The 20,249-nt window shown below is 43.7% G+C and overlaps 1 protein-coding gene across 6 annotated transcripts in view; it reads right to left on the bottom strand.

Moving 5' to 3' along the window:
- The window catches only part of LOC101168585 (phosphofurin acidic cluster sorting protein 2), a 48,169-nt gene that overhangs the window by 4,386 nt on the left and 23,534 nt on the right, over nt 1-20,249 (bottom strand). For 3 of the 6 annotated variants that reach the window (XM_023951632.1, XM_020713510.2, XM_020713508.2), the window contains 23 exons: nt 15,941-16,028; nt 15,350-15,439; nt 15,065-15,190; nt 13,361-13,523; nt 13,138-13,211; nt 12,947-13,027; nt 12,399-12,458; nt 12,113-12,267; nt 11,268-11,358; nt 10,953-11,024; nt 10,677-10,801; nt 10,470-10,602; nt 9,175-9,279; nt 8,985-9,091; nt 8,745-8,899; nt 7,734-7,844; nt 7,544-7,652; nt 7,372-7,404; nt 2,341-2,383; nt 1,746-1,788; nt 1,357-1,492; nt 858-1,087; nt 186-299 (listed from right to left, as the gene is read on the bottom strand). In XM_023951632.1, the coding sequence (XP_023807400.1) occupies nt 186-299; nt 858-1,087; nt 1,357-1,492; nt 1,746-1,788; nt 2,341-2,383; nt 7,372-7,404; nt 7,544-7,652; nt 7,734-7,844; nt 8,745-8,899; nt 8,985-9,091; nt 9,175-9,279; nt 10,470-10,602; nt 10,677-10,801; nt 10,953-11,024; nt 11,268-11,358; nt 12,113-12,267; nt 12,399-12,458; nt 12,947-13,027; nt 13,138-13,211; nt 13,361-13,523; nt 15,065-15,190; nt 15,350-15,439; nt 15,941-16,028 (2,444 nt within the window). The remainder of the gene's footprint in view (nt 1-185; nt 300-857; nt 1,088-1,356; nt 1,493-1,745; nt 1,789-2,340; nt 2,384-7,371; nt 7,405-7,543; nt 7,653-7,733; nt 7,845-8,744; nt 8,900-8,984; nt 9,092-9,174; nt 9,280-10,469; nt 10,603-10,676; nt 10,802-10,952; nt 11,025-11,267; nt 11,359-12,112; nt 12,268-12,398; nt 12,459-12,946; nt 13,028-13,137; nt 13,212-13,360; nt 13,524-15,064; nt 15,191-15,349; nt 15,440-15,940; nt 16,029-20,249) is intronic. The other 3 variants (XM_023951633.1, XM_020713509.2, XM_011490055.3) reach the window with 2 other exon arrangements.

The raw sequence follows: 20,249 nt of genomic DNA, 5'->3' as shown, positions 1-20,249 counted from the left end.
TCAATCCCAGTTTAGCGCCAAAGGTCGCCCAATCTTAATCCCGATCTCGCAAATCAAGTTAGGATCATTGGAAGACGACTTTCTGGAAAAACCCACAGAGTTTGAAATTCTGGCAGCTCAGAAATGAGGAAGCGAGAATCGAGGAGGATGAAGATGCAGCAGCTGAAGAAGAGGAGGAGGATCACCTGTCAGCATGGTCTGCTGCTGCTTGGCGGTGCAGATGAGGCGGCTTATCCCCTCGATGGTCTGACTCTTCGACTCCACCTCTTTGTCTTTGCTCTTTTTCGGCAGAAACATGACTGGCAGACAGAACCAAAGGTGTGAGTTAGAACTGAAGAAGGTTCTAGAAAATGCATTGTAAACCAGAAGGAGCTGCGTTTCCAGAAGAAACTGCAGGGTTGATGCTGTATCGCTGAATGAAAATGAAACTGAAAGGGTAATAAAAATATAACAAAATAAAGAAATGATGAAAGTTGACCATAAATAAGGTGAAAACAGCACAATAACAACAAAGACATGTTTGTGAAAAATGCCAGAGCCGGGTATCGAACCAGCGAGCTTCTGCACCAAGGATTCCCCATTTATTTCAATGGAGGCAATCTGGAAATATCTGGAAAAAACAAGGATCTGAAGGACCAAAAGTCACAGCTGGACAAAGCTGAAAGAGCTGAACATTTGAATAGCTGAATGGTTAAAATAGATGAAAGATTGTAGGAGGAGTTAAGAGACTAAAAATGGAGGAAGATGCTAGAATAAAGAAAGAGAAACAGGAAAAGATTGGTTGAAGGATTTAAAGCATTCAACCAATGGAAGTTTGGCGGGAAAACAACAGATGGCGTTTCAGAGCCGTTTCCCACCTTTTTTATTCTTCTCTTTTGTCACTACGGTCATGGACATGGTTGGCTGAGGGCTGGGCTCCGGGCCCCCCAGCGGCAGCCTGCTGACCTGCAGCAAGCGAAAATTGCACTTGAGAGTGTTTTTGGAGGAGGAGGAGGAGGAGTCCCGCTTCTCCACGTCTTTCTTCCTCTCCGTCGGAGCCGCCCAGTAGTCCACCTGAAGGCCCATCAGCTCCGGCTGGCTGCTGGAACTGCACAGAAATATGATTTCATCTTGCTGAAAGGAAAGTTTCTGCGTATCTAAAGTCTTATCTGAAAAAGTTTTTCTAAAAGGGAATTTTTTTAAAAGTCAGTTAATAGAATCTGAATTAAGCTTCAAATCATCTTTAAAACTTAATCCATGAACTTATTTTCTTTTAAAGCGTCTTAATCTGATTTTCTTTGTTCAGTCCGACACAAAAACGTCCGTCACTTCAGTTCTGCAGCTGAAGGTCGTGGAGACCCGCAACTTTCTTTGTACCTGTAGGCGCAGAAGCTGGTGTTGACGGACGGAGAGGAGGGCGGCGTGGGCGACGCCTCCTGGAAGGCGGGCGACACCTGCGGAGGGGTGGAGGAGAGCAGGGAGGAGCCCAGAGGAGCTGCGTCGTCAGAGTCTCCTGAGGAGAGAAGAAGCCAACGTTCTCAATTCGGAGAGGCGGAGCCACTTTTCCAGTATGGCGTTGGGGAATCTACATAAACATTTATGGAACCGGACGCACCAAAACTAAGGATGCATCTAACACAAGACTCAGAGACTAAATGCTTTCTGTTTGCACTAAATCAAAGCTGTTCTATGAAAAGAAGTGGGACATTTCCATCAAAGACATGTTTGTTTTGTCCTCTGGTGGTCTCTGGGGTCCAAAGTCTTGCCTGATGCTGCAGATGTTTGTTCCACTATGGCCACTTTCACCATCTGAAGAGCAGAGGAGAAAAAGCAAAAGGAGGAATTATCGCAACAAAAAATGCATCAGGAGTTCAGGAGCAGCTGACTTCTGTCTGTGGCCGTGTCCGAACCCCCCCCCCCCAAAAAAAAAAAAAGACTACCAGCCACTTTAAAGAGCCGCTCTGACCAAAATGCTGTTTTTGGGGCATTTTTCTCATAGATAAAGCAATTTAGACCCAGATTTACATTTCTGAGTATTTCTTTATCCAAATCATTGTGAATCAGGGGGCAGACAGTACAGGTTACTATGGCGACCAATGAGCTTCCTGCTCCGCTCCCTTCTGATGCATCCACTAGCAGAAAACAGCTCCATGAACGTCTTTCTTTTCCTTTCATTGGTGTTTCTCGCGTTCGCCATTTGTCCAGGGTTTCGGTTTCTTTAGGTGAATTCGGTTTTGAGCTGTTCAGAATTTTAACCAGTTTAGGCGTATTTCACGTAGTTTATATGCAAATCTTACACAATTGGGAATGATTTTTTGCGAGATGCATACACACACATGTGTTGTCTTTCAACCTGCTTACCCCGATGAAAGGGATGAATTTCTGACAGGAGTCTTCATCAGGGCTGGAGGGGGGGGTAGCAATCCCAGGAAAAAAAAACACATGAGGAGAGAAAAACAGTTAAGATGCAAAAAAAGACAAAGACTCTGCAGTTCCATAGACTAAGCTTTAGAGGTTAGTAATGTGGGCGTCGTTTCATCGTCCGTGCAGACTGCAGACATGATGCGCATGCGGCGGGGCTTGCTTTTCTCCTGGCTTCATCTACACAGGCGGAGAGCAGAGCATGCAAAATTCTGGCCAAGTTGTAGCTTGAAGAGAGCTTTCCGGCCGCTGCAGACGCAGCCCGAGGCCGGACAGAGGAGGAGGCAGAGGGTCCGGCAGGAAGACGTGGACCAGAAGGGAGAGCATCAACGAGAGACAGCGGTCTACAGCGGGAACTATTTTCCCGGGAACAGCCAACAAAGTAGCTGGGATGAAGCGTTTGGCTGCGTCGCTAGAAATGCCAGACGTTGTTGCTCTTGCCTTGACGTCACCTGCTGCCGCCCCCCCAGGGAAGAAACAGAGAAACTACGGGAAAATAGAGAAGGAAGACACAGTCTGCAGAAGGTAACGTTTACTTTTGCCATCATAGTTTAGAGCAGCCAGAGACCCAGCCAGACATCTGTCTGCCCATCCGCCTGCGAGCATTTATGTTCCTCTCCCCGTCCGTCTGCATGTATTTCTGTCCGTTTGCATGTACTTCTATCCGTCTGCATGTACTTCTATCCGTCTGCATGTACTTCTGTCTGTCTGCATGTATTTCTGTCCGTCTGCATATACTTCTGTCCGTCTGCATGTACTTCTGTCCGTCTGCATATACTTCTGTCCGTCTGCATTTACTTCTGTCAGTCTGCTTTTTATCTGTCCGTCTGCATGTACTTCTGTCTGTCTGCATGTACTTCTGTCTGTCTGCATGTACTTCTGTCCGTCTGCTTTTTATCTGTCCGTCTGCATGTATTTCTGTCCGTCTGCATGTACTTCTGTCCGTCTGCTTTTATCTGTCCGTCTGCATGTATTTCTGTCCGTCTGCATGTACTTCTGTCCGTCTGCTTTTTATCTGTCCGTCTGCATGTACTTCTGTCCGTCTGCATGTATTTCTGTCCGTCTGCATGTACTTCTGTCCGTCTGCTTTTTATCTGTCCGTCTGCATGTACTTCTGTCCGTCTGCATGTATTTCTGTCCGTCTGCATGTACTTCTGTCCGTCTGCTTTTGACTGTCCGTCTGCATGTACTTCTGTCCGTCTGCATGTATTTCTGTCCGTCTGCATGTACTTCTGTCCGTCTGCTTTTTATCTGTCCGTCTGCATGTACTTCTGTCCGTCTGCATGTATTTCTGTCCGTCTGCATGTACTTCTGTCCGTCTGCATGTATTTCTGTCCGTCTGCATGTATTTCTGTTTGTCCGCATGTATTTCTGTCCGTCTGCATGTACTTCTGTCCGTCTGCATGTATTTCTGTCCGTCTGCATGTACTTCTGTCCGTCTGCTTTTGACTGTCCGTCTGCATGTACTTCTGTCCGTCTGCATGTATTTCTGTTCGTCTGCATGTACTTCTGTCTGTCTGCATATACTTCTGTCCGTCTGCATGTACTTCTGTCCGTCTGCTTTTTATCTGTCCGTCTGCATGTACTTCTGTCCGTCTGCTTTTTATCTGTCCGTCTGCATGTACTTCTGTCCGTCTGCATGTATTTCTGTCCGTCTGCATGTACTTCTGTCCGTCTGCTTTTTATCTGTCCGTCTGCATGTACTTCTGTCCGTCTGCTTTTTATCTGTCCGTCTGCATGTACTTCTGTCCGTCTGCATGTATTTCTGTCCGTCTGCATGTACTTCTGTCCGTCTGCTTTTTATCTGTCCGTCTGCATGTACTTCTGTCCGTCTGCATGTATTTCTCTCCGTCTGCATGTACTTCTGTTTTTCTTTTTGGATGTTAAAAAGATTTTTTTTTTTGCAGTTTTCTGTCTTTTGGACTCGCCGTTTCCTGACTTTACTTATTTACAGATTCCTGAACAAATGTTAACATTTCAGAATGTAAATGTAAATCTGACTGTAAAATGTTTACGTAGCTGTTAGAGAGCAGAGCTCTATGTGAGCTCATGGTGCAGCGACCCTCAAACACGTCGTCATGACAACAGAAGGAGCTTCTGTCAACAGAACAGGTCCACGTTTCTGAAATTTGTTTTCCATTTGAAGCTCAAAATGCTGCCAGGACGTCTAATGATGAGACAGAAAATGCCACAAACACAAGATTATTGTGTTTTCCTCCACACAAAAAAACATGGATTGACGTGTTTTAGGACGACCGAAGTCTTTATTACTTCTTTACTTTGAGTTGATCTGTTTTAAGAAAAATGGATCCTTTATTTTTCTTACTTTCTTCGCCTTTTTTGGGTCCAAACTCGATTAAAAAAATACAGATTTGTTTAAAAAAATATAATGAATTTCAACCAAAAGGATCTCATCCATAAATGGTTGATAAATGTATAGAAGGAATTGCAGCTCGCCAGGAGATGGACAGGAGACCTGAGGGGGCGAACCTCCCCTACAGCAGCTGGAATAGGCTCCAGCAACCCAATGACCTCCATGGATGGATGGATGGATGGATGTCTCAGCTCACATTTCATTTATGGTTTCTATGGTCTGTAAAAACATTTTTATCCTTGTTCTACAACATCCTTTGAGTGATTTTCTTTGTTTTGTCTGGATGGATCACAGACAGACAGACAGACAGACAGACAGACAGACAGACAGACAGACAGACGTGATTGGCTGTAAGCAGAATAAAGGGATGAAAAACAGAACAAGGAGAAAGAAATCAGAGGAGAAAATGGGGTTTCTGCCACTTTATCAGCTCATGAAAGTCAGAACTTTATTTAAAACCGATCTCTGATATTTTAGATCAAATTTGGAGTCAAAAATTAATCAGATAAAAACTTCATCAAGAAAAACTTTAAGTTTGAATGTTTTTTTATCTCATTTCAAAGCTGCAGCCAGCAGTTCAACCAAAACCGATTTTAAAAATGATGCACTTCCTTCTCTCTTCCATTCTATTTAAAGCAAAAACGTTCAAGAAATAAACTTCAACGGCACATTACAGAGGAGTTTATATAAATAAACTCCTTGAGTGTCCAAGGATAAGGTTAATTCCCACCTGAACCACTCGGCTACTCTGATTCCAAAAACTCACATCCTAAATGTTTAGAAAATACTGTCAAAATATTAAAATATTCAACATTTCGCAAATGCAAACTTGCAGAACATTTAATTATTTATTTATTTAACCTTTGTTTTCATGCAGATGGTATTAAAATAAGTGCTGAATTGAGCAAAAAAAATGCACATAACTCAAACGTTTATTAAGTTAAGTTTAGTTTTCTTTAATGAAAATTAAAAAAAAAAAAAGTGTCTGACAACAAACGTATGGATGTGACCTTTAACCTTCATGTCAGAGTGTGACATCACAGCAACGAGATATTTTTAAACGCTGTTTTCAAGTCGGCGCAGTCGGAATTTCACAAAAAAATGCCTCCACGCCTCAGACGGCCTTTCTATGGCGTCCAAAGAGGATTTGAATTTACTTATACTTATATGAGTAATAACGACCGAACAAAATTCCAATTAAACTGTTTTCATTTAAGTGACTGTCAGAATGTTAATACGAAGTATTAGGGCCACCATAAAAGGAGAAATATATGCAAACATGTGAGAACAAAGCCGAACAAATAAAAAACAAAATCACAAGTTTATGCTTCAAAAAAAAAAAAAAGCTGCACGGTGGCGCAGTGGTTAGCGCTCTTGCCTCACAGCAAGAAGGCCCCCGGTTCAAGTCCCGGCTGGGGGACATGAAAAAACAGCATCAATGGGGGACTTTTCTGTGTGAAGTTTGCATGTTCTCCCCGTGCATGCGTGGGTTTTCTCCGGGGTCTCCGGCTTCCTCCCACCGTCCAAAAACATGCTTCATAGGTTTATTGGCAACTCTAAATTGTCCCTAGGTGTGAGTGTGAGAGTGAATGGATGTGTGATTGAGGATATTCTACCCTGCGACAGACTGGCGACCAGTCCAGGGTATCCCTTGCCTACGCCCAAGTGGCCGGGATAGGCTCCGGCAACCCCGTGACCCCGAAAGGGAATAAACGGTAAAAGAAGATGAATGAATGCTTCAAAGAATAAAATGTCAGATTTAGCTTTTAAAATGTTTCAAAAAGAAAACAGAACATGACCTGTTTGTTATTTCAGAGAAATCAGACGGACGTCACACTGCTCAAAAATCTCCTTTAAATTTTTCTAAATGTACAACTTTATTTTGGAAAAAATGTGACTTTTTTCTTGTAAAAGTACAACTTTTTACATCTTAAATTTACTTACTTTATTTTAATGACTATAGTCTCATTTATTTTTTTTATTTTAGAGTGGAATACTAATACTATTATAGTATTGAATGGCAGGAGATAAAGTTATAATAATATGAAATAAATTCTTTATTAAACTTTTGGGTTGTTTGTATTTGTTTATTACATGTTTTCTTTATTTTTTTAATGAAAATTTTAAATGTTTTTATCATAAACTCAGATTCTTAAAATTCTTCATCCGGTAAAAAAATAAAACTAACAATGAGGGAAAACGAAGCTTTAATGCTTAATTTAATTTAATATAATTGTGTTTTTTTATGGCATCTTTCTGGGATAAACCTCCTAAAACTCATTTTCAGTTGTAGATCAGGCGGTATAGATCAGACTGTAACCACGGCGACCGTTTTCTCCGTGGTTTTTCTTGGCAGCTGCTGGCTGCAGCCCTGAATGAGCACACGGACGGATGTAAGCAGATCTTTAGGATGTTTTTGGATAAAACGACATTGTTCAGATGAATTTTAGTGGACAGAGTTGCTGTCCTTTCCAGAAAAAACGCTGATAAAGTGGCGACCTTCCACAAACAACGACGTGGTCTGAGGGGAAAAGGACTCCGTGTCACGCATAAATCATCAGGCTACATGAGAAACAAACTCAAATCGACCACAATACCTTACTGCAAAATCAAAATGAAAGCTCTTTTTCCTTCAGAGAAAGAAAAAAATACGACAAGGATAAAACACGTTAATCCCACGCCGGTATGGAGACGCACAGATGACTGGACGAACTGGGCGTCGGCTCAACAGCGTTTAGAGATGGCAGTCTTAGAGAGAGACCGGCTCACCTTTTCTGCTTGTATGTGAGCATGGCCTCGGCGATGGGCAGCTGGTGGGCCCCGTTAGCCCCTATCATGTACTGCGTGACCCGGGACACCACGTCCAGGTTCTCCTGAGCTGCACAGAGAGGGGACATCAACACCCACAACCTGAACACGTCACACCCGGAAGAAAAAGAAGGACTTCCACAGGACAGACCGACAGCAGGAGCCTCCGGCCGGTGGAACAGCTCCCTCCAGGCGGCGTCCTGGAACAGACTGTTGTATCTGCAGTCAATGGTTCCCAGATACTTGGAGACCGGATGCGTTCCTGCGGAGAACGTTCACAGAAGCCACAGCATGGATTATGGATGTTGATGTTTACCGGTGCAGGTACCAAAACTGTTTGGCCTGTGTTCGGGCGCCTGACACTAATTATGACATCACACTATGGTAGCCCCACTTGGACAAACTATGCAGCGTGGAGATCTGACGGGCTCTACATATTTTCCTTTCACATTTTCTTTTGTAACACAAACCTCTTTTCCCTCATAAGTTGTGTCTGACGTTCTTCTTTTTGATGTTTCTAGAGAGATTTTGCCACAACCCACTTAGTAAAAAGATCTGTGGCTGTTAGAAAGAACCTGCTGCTCCACAGAGAGAACCGTGTCTCTGAGCAGAGCCGGACTCGTAGCTTCCTGTTTGCAGGCAGGGGAGGGTGCTTTGTCACGGCGTGCGCTCCGGAGGAACGGACCCTTCTGGGTCCGTTCTGCAAATAATAAAGCACCGGCCGCATAGATTTTAACAATAATCATAACAACATTAAAGGCACGTTTAGAAGATCATCTCACTCCATGTCGGAGCTTTGTTTGTTTACAACAGAACTCATCATTTCTTCTTCTACGATCGTACTGTAATTTGTCCAGACCAATCACCATCTGACACTTCATCGGACCAACGTACAGCCAATCAAATAGTGTGACGTCTTCATTAGTGTCAGGCCCCGAACACAAACAGTTTTGGTACCTACACCATATAGGAACCTGTTTCTGAGGAGAATCTGTTCTATGGCGGAACCAGAATGGCCAGATTTTAAAAAAACAAATCTAACCATCCATCAGCTTTTGAAAGTTGATTCCTCAGAAACCAGCTACATGAGGTTTAGGACACAAGGTTCCTCAAGAGAGCAAATAGAAACCCGGTCAGCCTCGGCTGCAGAACGTTTACCGACCTAAAGGGATGATGAGGAACCTCATGTAGCTGAGCCAGTCCGGCGTTTTGTGGGACAGGTGGTCCACGAAGAGCCGGAGCACAGCGCTGAGGTAGTTCTGCGCTCCTGCCACCGCGACCTTGATGGGAACCGGCGTCTGGGAGTTGCAGTTGCAGCTGAAAACAACAGAGGAGTGAGTGAGGGCGGGGCTGTGGGGCGGGGCAGCGGCACGCCGCAGGACCGACGCCGCTGCAGACTCACAATCTCTGGATGCGAGACACGATGGTGTTGAACGCGGCCTGGATGTCGGCGGTGGTGCACGTACAAACCACCGGGAAGTGGTGGTTCTGCAGCATGTCTGAAAGATACTGGAGCAAACGCAGAGGAGAAAAAAACGTCATTCCGTCACAGAAGCGAGAGCCTTGGGCCTCTGACAGGTGTGCGGACTCACCTGGCCCTGCCAGTCAGACGTGTTGATGAGGATGATGCTGTCAGGAAGCTGGCTGTCTGAGACCAGGATGTGGTTGAGTTGGTCGTAAACCGTCTTTCTCGGAATCTGAGCGAACAAAACGACGATGTTCAGGAAGATTAGGAGAGGGAACTTTTAGTACAGCGTTCGCATGTTTATCCCAGGAGTTCTAAAAATAACCTGTGATAGACCAAATGTGGGAAGTATTCCTCCTTATGTTTTACAAGATGTTCTAAAACTCCTCGCTGCACGCTCCATGCTCTTTTCTCAGACAGACATGAAGATTTTCACAAGATTTTTCCAACATGATCCTAAATTCAGGGCTCCTCCAAGTTTCCTAGAGTTAAATTTAAGACTTGTTAAGGCCACCCGCATTAAAAATGTTAGAAAAATATCTATTTATTGCTTATTGTTACTTCTTTTCTTCTTGTTTGTGGTCTGCATCTTGATACTTCAGCATTTTTCCTTTTATTTATTTATTTTTTTTAACCGCCATGTTGGAGTCGGACGGCGTCTGTGAGCAGTGATTGGTCCGATGCTGCCGGAGTTTCTATGGCAACCACTCTCACCAATCAGGAGTGAGCTTGTTGGAAGGCCACGCCCCTACCACTTAAAAGTGGGCTACAGAAAAATCTGTCAAACGCTTTGAACGGTGGACGTGGGGAGCAGCAGGCTCCTCCTACTTTTACCGGGCCGTCTGATTGGTCAGATGGTAACTTGAATAACTTGAACGACAGAAGAATTATCATTAAAAAATTATGATTATCAAGGAGATGTTAAAAAAAAAAGGTATCAGATCCAGATCGGTTTTTCTGACCAATAGAAGCTGTTTCTTTCTCTATAGAAGTCAATGGGATTTTGCTTGTACTTCCTGTTTAAAACGCCGGGGGGCGGAGTCACTCAGTCCAGTTCTCCTATAGAGTCCATGGATGCGCCTGAATCCTTTCCATACTCACTATATAGCACGTTTACCATTTTCTAGTGTTATCTGAATCTACAATTCCCAAATCAAGTGCCCTAGAAATTTCCCAGAAGTCCCTGGGAAAAACCAATATACATCAATGCTCACTAGATTGACAAATATAGACCACAATGCATTGCGCCAGTTTTCGCAAATAAAAGGTATTTAAATGTATTTTTAAAATAAACCATCAACATTTTTATCTTCAGAAGACAGTGGACTCATAAATAATCGTCACAAAACACTCATATCAGTTAGATTCTAACTTTGTAAAATTGATGACTCCTTATTGGCGTCATCAGCTCTGTCCTCCCACCTGTAGGTGGCAGCGCGTGTCCAGGGAGCGCTCGTTGTCCAGGCTGTTGGCCCTCTCGTTCTGCGGCCTGCTGGGCTGACGCTCCTTCAGCGACGTACTCCTGCCCCGCCTGCCCGTCAGCTTTGGCTCCTGCCTGGAGCAGAGATTCAGAACGCCGTGAAGCTTTCTCTGCAGCTCAGACTAAAAAGTTCTCCTCAAACTACAAACCTGTTGGAGGAAAGGATGAGGGACTCGGTTTTTGTCATTTTGCCACTAGGGGGCAGCCTCTCCAGGAACGTGTCCATGTTGTCCATCTCCAGCTCTGTGGTGGGGGTCACGGCCTCCGGCTGCTCCTGCGGGACACGAAGGTGTTGGAGGAACATCAGGAGCCTGGAGTCCTCAAGCTTCCCGCCTTAAAAACTTCAAACTGAATATGTTTATCTCTATTTCTGCTTCATGACCTTTTCCATCTCCTCCATCATGATAACGTGAAGCTCTACTCACAAAGCCGTTGTTGTCCGACACGCTCTCATCCGGATAGTTGGCTCCGCCGCATTTGCTCTTTTCCAGATCAATCTGGGAAAATGGGATGGAAGAAAAAAACGATTTCCTGGTTGTGAACCAGAGAGAAAGTCCGAGTTTGTTCCAAACCCTCTTGGCAGGAGGAACATTCTGGAGGAACCCGTCATACATGGGGGGGTTCCTGTGACCATGAAAGCTGTATAGCTGGAGCTCAGAACGCCTGGCTGATATCTGCTGATTCCCGTCCACCTTGCTGCAGATTTAACCCCCGGGGGAGTTTGTGGCTGAGGGTCTCACCGGGCTCGGAGGCTCCCGGTGGCTCCGGCTGCTGTGGATGCTGCCGATCTCCGTCTGGGAGCTGGAGAGCGAGAGCCCCTCGAAGTATGGCCTGAAAGAGAAAGGTAATGAAGGGAACGTCCTTGACCCTTGTGATATCTTGTGGGGTCCAGATGACCCCACAAGAAATGTAATTATTATATTATATTAAATATTTAATTCTTAATCGACGATTCAATTTACAATTCAGGATTGCAGTTTGCAAACACATTTTGCAATTAAGAAATTCAATATTAAATCACACCACCGAGCATCGGTGCTACCCGCCCCTCCCCCCCTGATCAAAGGTGCATGTGACAAATTCATCTAAAACTTTTTTTCTGAAAAAAAAAAATTCTGTTGGTTTTATCTCCATAGCAACCATTTTATTTTTTGTTTGCCTGGGGGTGACGAACAGGTCGATGCCATTTTCAGAAGAATCTGCTGAAGTAAATTTTTGGATTTCCTTAGCAACTGAGGTTTTTCATTAACCACGCCCACATTCCTACTAAGTTCACATCATATGTGATATCGTTTCATTCAGCTTTACCTACTTATTCTTGTATTAAACTTTCACAATGTTCAGGTGAAAATTGTGCGAGCAACAGAGGAACGCCCCTTTTGAGAGCTCGCCACGCTAACAGTAACACCTTCTAATTCCTGCCTATTTTCAAACATCATCGCCTCGAGGAAATGTTTGTTTCAAGCTAAAACTCTTTTCCCTAATGTCTTTTTTTCTATCCTCCCTTTGACCCGGTTCTGCTCTCAGGCGCCTCTTCTCCGGTGGACGATCAGAGTCCAGGTTTCGGACCCTCAGAGCTCCTTACTTCAGTTTGGGTTTTGGCGTGCTGAGGACGCTGTCGTCGTCATCCAGTTCTGGCCCGCTGTCGCTGGGGTTCTCAAACTCCACGCTGTCCAGGTCCAGATCCTCCTCCTCCACCTCAGGAGGCGGCTCCGCTGGGTCCTGCTCCGAGTCCAGAACCTTCGTCAGCAGAAGACACAGCTTTGCCTTTCCAGAACCAAACACCCCCTCCTCTGCAGAAACACCCCCTCCTCTGCAGAAACAACCCCCCTCCTCTGCAGAAACACCCCCTCCTCTGCAGAAACACTCACCTCCTCTGAGACCCGGAAGCGCTTCAGGAGCGCCACCACGCGCTGCCTGAAGTTCTGCTGCTGTAACAGAAACACAAGGTGTGGTTGATGGGAGCTCCGGCACGCTCCACCACAGCTTCTCATGAGACCATCATTCTTGTAGACTTGTATTACGGGGGGGTCAAACTCAGTCACACAGGGGGGCGAAATCCAAAACAAGCTTTAGGTTTTGGGCGGAACGAGATGAACATTTACTGAACACACTAAAGGTAAACTTTTAAAACTTTAGAACTGACCTTTTTGAACATAAACTTGAATATAGACATGAATATTGATCCAGAATAAATCAAGTTAAACCTTAAATAATGTATAATATAAAATAACTAATCAGTGGGGTAACTCCAAAAATATTTGCGTTTTCCTTAATTTTGTGCAACACCAACAGTAAAAATCCTCCAAAAAGCCTCAATCCATGGGCAATCCACGACAGCCCGTATGGCCCGTTCCTGAAACTACTCCTGGCCTAAAAGTGCTGATTCAGCAGGAATCGACCGTCATGGCGTCCTTACTCTGGTGATGGACGGAGTCCTCACAATCGACCTGCGCTGCTTCTTCGGCTTTCGGACATCAAATTCGTCGTCTTCGAGGTCCTGAAACATCCAGGAAAAAGTCAAAGACCGTCTTTCCACTCATCAAAGGACTACAGCTGCAGCCAAGACGCTCCTCCAAAGGCCTTTAGACGGCATCCAGGTGGACTCACCTGTCCCTGCACGGCGTCGTCGCTGGCCTCCTGCTCTGAGGAGAAGCTCTCGTACTCCTCCTCTGAGTAGTTGTCTTCAGGAGAACACAAACAGAGAGATCAGACACGCGTCAGGCATTTGGAAAAGATCGTTTGACGGGTTGCCAGGTTCTCAGAATCAGCCGTGCAGAACGGATGAAGCGTGTCGCTGTGAAGGTGAGGAGCCTACAGAGGCAGAACCCACCGGAGCATTTGGTCTTCTGGCCTCCCTGCAGGGCCGCGTCCTCGTGGTCGATGGGCTGACTGGACAGGGAAAAGATCAGGATCTCGGCCACTTTTCCCAGCAGCTCCTTCTGGTTGCTGCAGAGCGGCAGAACCTGGCCACCTTCGGTCGGATGCTGCATCACCTGGAAGGAACGGGAAGAACTTTCCGAGCTCGTCTTCACGCGTCAGACTAACTAATCCGATCTCCTCTGGGGTGTCGGACATGAGAAAAATACTAAAGTCCTGTTTTGTTGAATAATCCAGAGTGGAGAAAAACTCCTCATCTTCTTCTCTGCATTATTTCTTTTCTGCTTTTGCTGCATTTATATCATTGAAGGAATAACATTTTAATTCTCTTTAATTACAGGTTTTCTAACATTTTGTCCATAATTAACGCCGTAGATCCGATTATTTGGCTACTTTGCAGCAGAACTGTTTTAATCTCTTTCCCCTTTTTTATCTAATTTGACTAAATTTGGATTTTCAGCAAATAATATGACATATTTAACAGCATTAATATTTTATCTTATCAATTTAAAAAAAATGAATGACGTAGCATTATTAGGATCACTTTTACATTATTCAGCAATTTTTACATTTTGTGCCAATTTTGTATTTTATTCTTTTAAGCAGTGTTTAAACTTCATTTAACGTAAAAAAAATTGTTGAAGAAAATTGTTTTTCCGTTTTTTTTTTTACTTTCTAAAATTGTTATTTGTGTTTGTTCATATTGAAAGTGTTAAACATTTTGTGCTAAATTTGATTTTTGTTTTGTCACACAGGCTAACTTTACTGAAAGTTTTTTTCATGGTTATTTGCTTTTTAGCCAAGTAAAAAATAAGTTTGTATATTTACTATGTTGTTGTTTTTTGTAAAACACAAATATGGAATAGAAACAAAAGCATCACCCAAAAATGGCGGGAAAAGGCTAACAAGTTTGATTTATTTTTATTTTATTCTTTAGTTATTCGCACATTTTAGATCTGAAGGCATAATACTGTTACCCAAAATTGTTTTGCCTTTTTCATTTAGTATTTATTAGTCATTAAAAGACTTATAATTGTTTAGATTTGAATTATTCTATTTTTCTGATTTTTGGCATTTACATGTAATTTTGCATTTATAGCCTCTTCTAAATGATTGTTTTGTCATTAATTAAATAAACTTAAAAAATGTATTTTCTACACGGAATTTAAGAAGTTTAATTTTTTAAAATAATTATTATAAAAATTCTTTTAGCTTTTATCCCCTTTCAAAAGCACAAAACACCGTTTCTATTTGACATTTTTTAGATTTGTACTCCAGTTTTCCAGACCTTGAACATATTTTTCAGCAAACTTTGTTTTTTATTTTTACTTATTAGAGTTGTTAGGTTACATTTTTTTGACCCAAAACCTAAACCAAGAATTAAATTCTTTACTTTTCTGGATTTAACCTGCGTTTTTCTTTTGTCTTTGGCTGTAAGTTCAGCTCACAGCTTTGTCCCTAATTCCTTCATCGGTTCTTCTCATCTAAACGAGGCGACGTTTCTGCAGAACAAACGGCTTCAATCTTTTTTTTTCATGTCTCATAAACGCAAACCTGAGATTCCTGGTAGGACTCTTCTGTCCACGCGTCCTTGAATAAATGGCGCTCTAGAGATGTACATTTTTTCTGACAGACCCGTCTTTAGTCGGTCCGGTACCTCTGCCATGTCGATGAATCCGACTGCCAGGGTCTTGTAGCCCAGGATGGTCCGGTTCTTGTAGCGTTTCCTCCTCTGGAGCATGATCTGCAGCTTGTTTCCATCCCGTTTTAAAAAGTGAGGGTACTGAGGAGACACCAGCAAAAGGAGACGAGGTCCCGCTGTCAGAAAACGTTCAAATCCACATTTCTACTGACAGTTCTAATGCTGTGAACAGCAAAAATGCTCATCCTGAAACAGGAGACATAAAGGTGAGTCCTTCGTTTAGCCACGTTTCTGGTTTACCTGCAGGGAAAAGGTGAGCGCCAGGTCAGTCTCCACAGACCCACTAGGGGGCAGCACAATCTCATGGGACCTCAAAATGCGTTTGGAGCCCTAAAAGACGGAAATCTCCCCATTATTATCATGTCATATATTCACACAAATGCATATGTACAAAAACAATTTACTATACAAACATAAAGAAACATATGTGGACATTTCTGTACATATAAGTATGTGTACATATGTATAGATACATATAAGTAAATGCAGATTCATCAAAAGTGGGTTGAACATCAGAGAACGGTTTGTATTTATTGAGAAAAAAATTCCAACATTTTACAAAAATACAAAAAAAAAGTGAAATTAGTTCCAAAAAATCTCCCCAAAAATGTTTCTCTGTTCCTATCAATGTATTTATGTTTTAAACAAACAAAGCAGATGAAAGAAACGTAAAGTTATTATTTCATTTTTCCATTTTTAAATGCACTGATTCCCTTTTTTCCATCATTTTCCTGCATCATCGTGTTCTCTGGTGTATAAATGTGCTTCTGCAGCAAACATGTCTCTTCCAGGCGTCTTTTTTTAATCTGCAGATCTGCGTTTTGGGATCACCTGGATTTTGACGGCGATGACCACAGAGATCAGCTCTTTGTCCAGTTCCTTCATGACGAACAGCTTCTTCAGAGTCAAACTGCACACCCTGCAGACACAGAGGACTCACTTTGAAGCGGCAGCGGCGGCTGGTCAGGTCAGTGATCCTGACCTTTTCAGACCCGGTGACAGTGACCCCCCCCACACAATCCTCTACATACAATATTGACGTTTATAGAAAACCTTTAAGTTCGTGGTTTTTAAAGGAAATAAACTTGGAGAAGAAGAAAAAGAAGCGCAAAGCGTTCTGGGAATGCGTCTGGACTCTTCAGAGAATAAACAGAGTTAATGGTGTAAACGTTTAGAATAGCATCGTGAGGCAGAAGTTGATGTTTACCCAGGCACAAGCTGGAAACTGCAGAACACACAGAGACATGGCAACCCGGGAAGGTTCTGATCAACCAGCCGGAAAAACAGGAAATGAATCATTTCAGCGGCTTTTAAAGAAGACTTCACAATAAAGAAAGCTGTAGTCCTTTATTTTTAAGCTGCAAACTGTTTCAGGTTCTTTCCAAACACACTTCGTTTCTGAAGGTTTTACTGAGTACGTGAATAATCTACGTGTCCAGCTGTAATTCAGCGAGCGGTTGAGTTCTGCCGCGCTTTTGGACGTCAAATCAGAGGAAAAATCTTCATTTTACACTTTCAGTAATATAAAGAAGATTGAAAATAAATTTTAAAAAACATGTCAATTGTTATTCAGTTCCAACCTGGATCCGTTTTTACTTTCTCTGGATGCCTGAATGCCCTTTAAAAATCATTCCCCAGCATTCCTCCTGCTGTCTGTCCACTCCAGGCAGCAGAACTCTGCATCCCTTCATCAGGACGAAGGATGAAGGTCTCCGTCTAAACGTCAGGATGCAGGTTCCAAACCCGCAAACCGTTTCACTGCAGTGACTGAAGCACAAAAAGCGGATCCACCTTCAGACTGCAGAACCTCCAGAACCATGGAAGTCACAGACTCTGAAGGAGGTCTTGTTGTTGTTGTGAGGCTGCAGGTCTGTGTGGCAGTGAATTCCAAAAACTTTTGGTTTTCTTATAAACTTAACTACATTTTTATTCTGTTGTGGAAAAGGTAAACCACGGATGTTTGGTTCCAGAAAGTCTCAGAACATCCGGTCCCTTTGATTTCATCCAGAGTCTGTTTTCCTGCTGCCAAAGGCTCACATAACGAGTTTGACGTGTTTTCCTAACGGCCGTTATTTGGATAGCCCAAAGCCAAACGCCTCCTTCATGGACGACCGACCGGCAGAGAAACGTGGAAACGGTTCTCCCAACTTTAGATTAAATCATAGAAAACCCTCCTCTCTGTGTGTGTGTGTCTTTAGGTGTGCCTGTGTGTGGATGATTGTGTTTGTGAATGTATGCATGTGTGTATGGATTTGTATAACAAAACGTGTGTGACTGTGCGTTATTGTGTGCTCATCTTTGCATGTTTGTGTTGGTGTGTGCATGTGTGTGTTGGTGTGTGCATGTGTGTGAATGTGTGTGTTGGTGTGTGCATGTGTGTGTGTGCGTGTGCTGAGGTTTAACAATCCCGTCACGATGTTTTGGGAAACTTCCTGTCGGGTCGGGGGTGAAAGAAGAGTTTTTCTGAAAGAGGCTTTTATTTTGAGGGTTTTTAGGTCCTTTTGTTTTGAAAAGCTCTCTCTTGGCCTTCCACAGTGGATGGAGACTCCAATCCCTCTGGATGACATCAGTGCTGAACTATTCCAGGCCAGAAAAACAAGGCAGTGAGTGACACGCCGCAGCAGAAGAGGCTTTTCACACAGAATTCTGGGTAAACGGCCACAGACAATGAGCTCAATGACCAGCACGCCGTTTTCTCCGCCAACAAACAGAGGAGAGGATTGACCATGAAATCTAACTCCTGTGCGACTCAGCCGTCCCGAGAACAGGAAATGGAAAGGTGAGGCGGCAAACAAAAGACAGCGGCGGCGGTTTGAGTCAAGACCTGTTTGCAGAGCCACAGATTAGGAGGCGGAGCATCAATCAGTAGAAAGGAAGACGGCGAGACTCAGAGCAGAAGAAACAGCGTAAGCAGCCAAATGAAGGCGAGCTTCGTCTGCAGGCCGCCTGCGCAGACGATGCTCAGTTCTGTGTCCTGGCATGTTTGCATTGGTGCCAAACGCACAGCTCCTTCTGCTTCAGCCAAATGCACGGCGGCGGCTGCATGGTGAGAAGCAGCTGAAGGTCAAATGGAACCTGCTGCTTTTTTAGACGTATAAAAATGTCCTCTGCTGCATTTTTGGGTTTTCTGACGTCTGGCTCAAACATGGCGGCATTTGTATCACTTCAATTCAACTTTATTTGTATAGCCTAAATTCACAACAACAGTCGTCTCGATGGGCTTCATATCTGTCATAAAAAAGTTAAACATAAAATCCAAATAATCATGAATACGTAGAATTCAATAGGAAAATACTAAACTGAACTAACAAACTGACTAAACTAAACTGGACATTCCTGCCCTTGGACCCCCCTTCGCGGTAAGTATCGCCAAGAATGGCAACTGAACTGATTTCCTGTGGTTGGAGCCGGAATAAACCATTTTCTACGGGGGGTGGGGGGGTCACACTCACTGACTCCAGTTCTCAGAAACATGCAGGAACACCAGAGGAAACCGTCTGAACGTTCTGCTGTTCCGTCTGGAAGAACCGTCGACGATTGGAACCAAAATGTTCCTGACCCACGTAGAACCGAGCTGGGCTCTTCTCAGATTCCCAGATTCTGCTCTGAACTCAAACCAAAACAAGTCAAATCGTCGCCATGACGACAGCGGATCCAGAATGAGAAGGAAGTGAAGCAGAATTTACTGCTCAGACACAAAAACGGATCAAAGTTATTGCTGAGAGGTTTTCTATTATTCTATTTAAACATAAGGTTAAAAAAATATTCAAGGAAACTTCAAAGAAACACGGAAAAGGTCAAAACATAAAATATTTTTTCCCGCCTTTTTCCGGGTCACAGTTAAAAAATTACATGTTTTTTTTTTCTTAATCTGTCTTGTCTGCATAGATAAAGGTTCAATTAAAAAAGGAAAAATAAATATTTAGCAAAGTTCATATAAAAATACATTGTTATCTCATTGTTGTAACTAAAATAGTACATTACTACCCAGTCTAGTTTTAGGGCAAAGATGTCCTGCCACCATGTTTAATTAGTGACATTAAGAGTGTTGGTCCAATTCCCGGTTCAGAAGCGGAGGCTCAGAAAGTGGATCTGCGGTTTCTCTGCAGGCCTCAGCGTTTGAGGCCCTCGGCTCACATCAGACGCTCCGTCGGCGAGCGCGGCCGGCGAGGACGGATTGGATTTACTTTCATGTTTGAAACCCGAAGTGACACCTGCTGCACATAAAACCACCGACAGCACTCGCATATGCCCCGCCCATGGGAGGAGTCTCGTTTTTCACGACGTATGGAGATCGGAAGCCATGAAAAATGTCTTCTAAATATAGAAATCATGGAAATATTCACTAAACAAGGATGTAAGATAACAAAAAACCCATGAAGGGATTTTTTTATTCCTTTTTCCAAATAAGTCAATCTGAAAACGAGAAAAGAGTCAAACAAACAAAAATACGGTTTTCCGGGTGAACATGGCTGGCTAGAGGTTGTGTCTGTGCTGAGCTCCCGCTACCACCAAGCTTATTAAGCAGCAAAACGGAATTCTGTCAACATTACAACCCAGAATACGTGCCTGTTCATTATCTTAAATACTTCAAGCGTAAAACTTTAAACATTTAACGACGGACAATGTCAAAACAAACTAAAATTCAACCAAAGAAAGTGACGCCCGCCATGACTGCTAGCGCTAGCCAAACGGAGGAGCTGGCAGGAGACCAGATTTCAGCACAGACTTCGGCTCTCATTCGTGAGGTGACCCGAAGCTTTACAGAGATAATGGAGCAGAAATTCTCTAAGCTCTCGGAGACTCTGGAGACAATCTCCTCTACGCTGGAAAGTAATACTACTCGCATTACTGCGGCAGAACAGAGGGTTTCTGATGTGGAGGACACGGTCGCCGAGTTGGCCGGGAGGTTAACCGATGCAGAGAAGAAAATCAAGGCAATGGAGAATGCTTTGGATGACGTGGAGAACAGAAGCAGACGGGAAAACATCCGCATTATCAACCTGAAGGAAGGTACTGAGGGTAAAAACCCCATTCAGTTCTTTGAAAAATGGTTACCCTCACTGCTCGGCTTGGATAAGAGCCCCAATGCTGAAGCCCGTATTAAAGTGGACCGCGCGCACCGCAGCCTGGCGCCCCG

This window comes from Oryzias latipes, chromosome 22, assembly GCF_002234675.1.
Source record: "Oryzias latipes chromosome 22, ASM223467v1".
Classification (NCBI taxonomy): Eukaryota; Metazoa; Chordata; class Actinopteri; order Beloniformes; family Adrianichthyidae; genus Oryzias; species Oryzias latipes.
The sequence above is the reverse complement of the archived record's forward strand: the minus strand, read 5'-3'. Positions and strand labels throughout refer to the sequence as shown.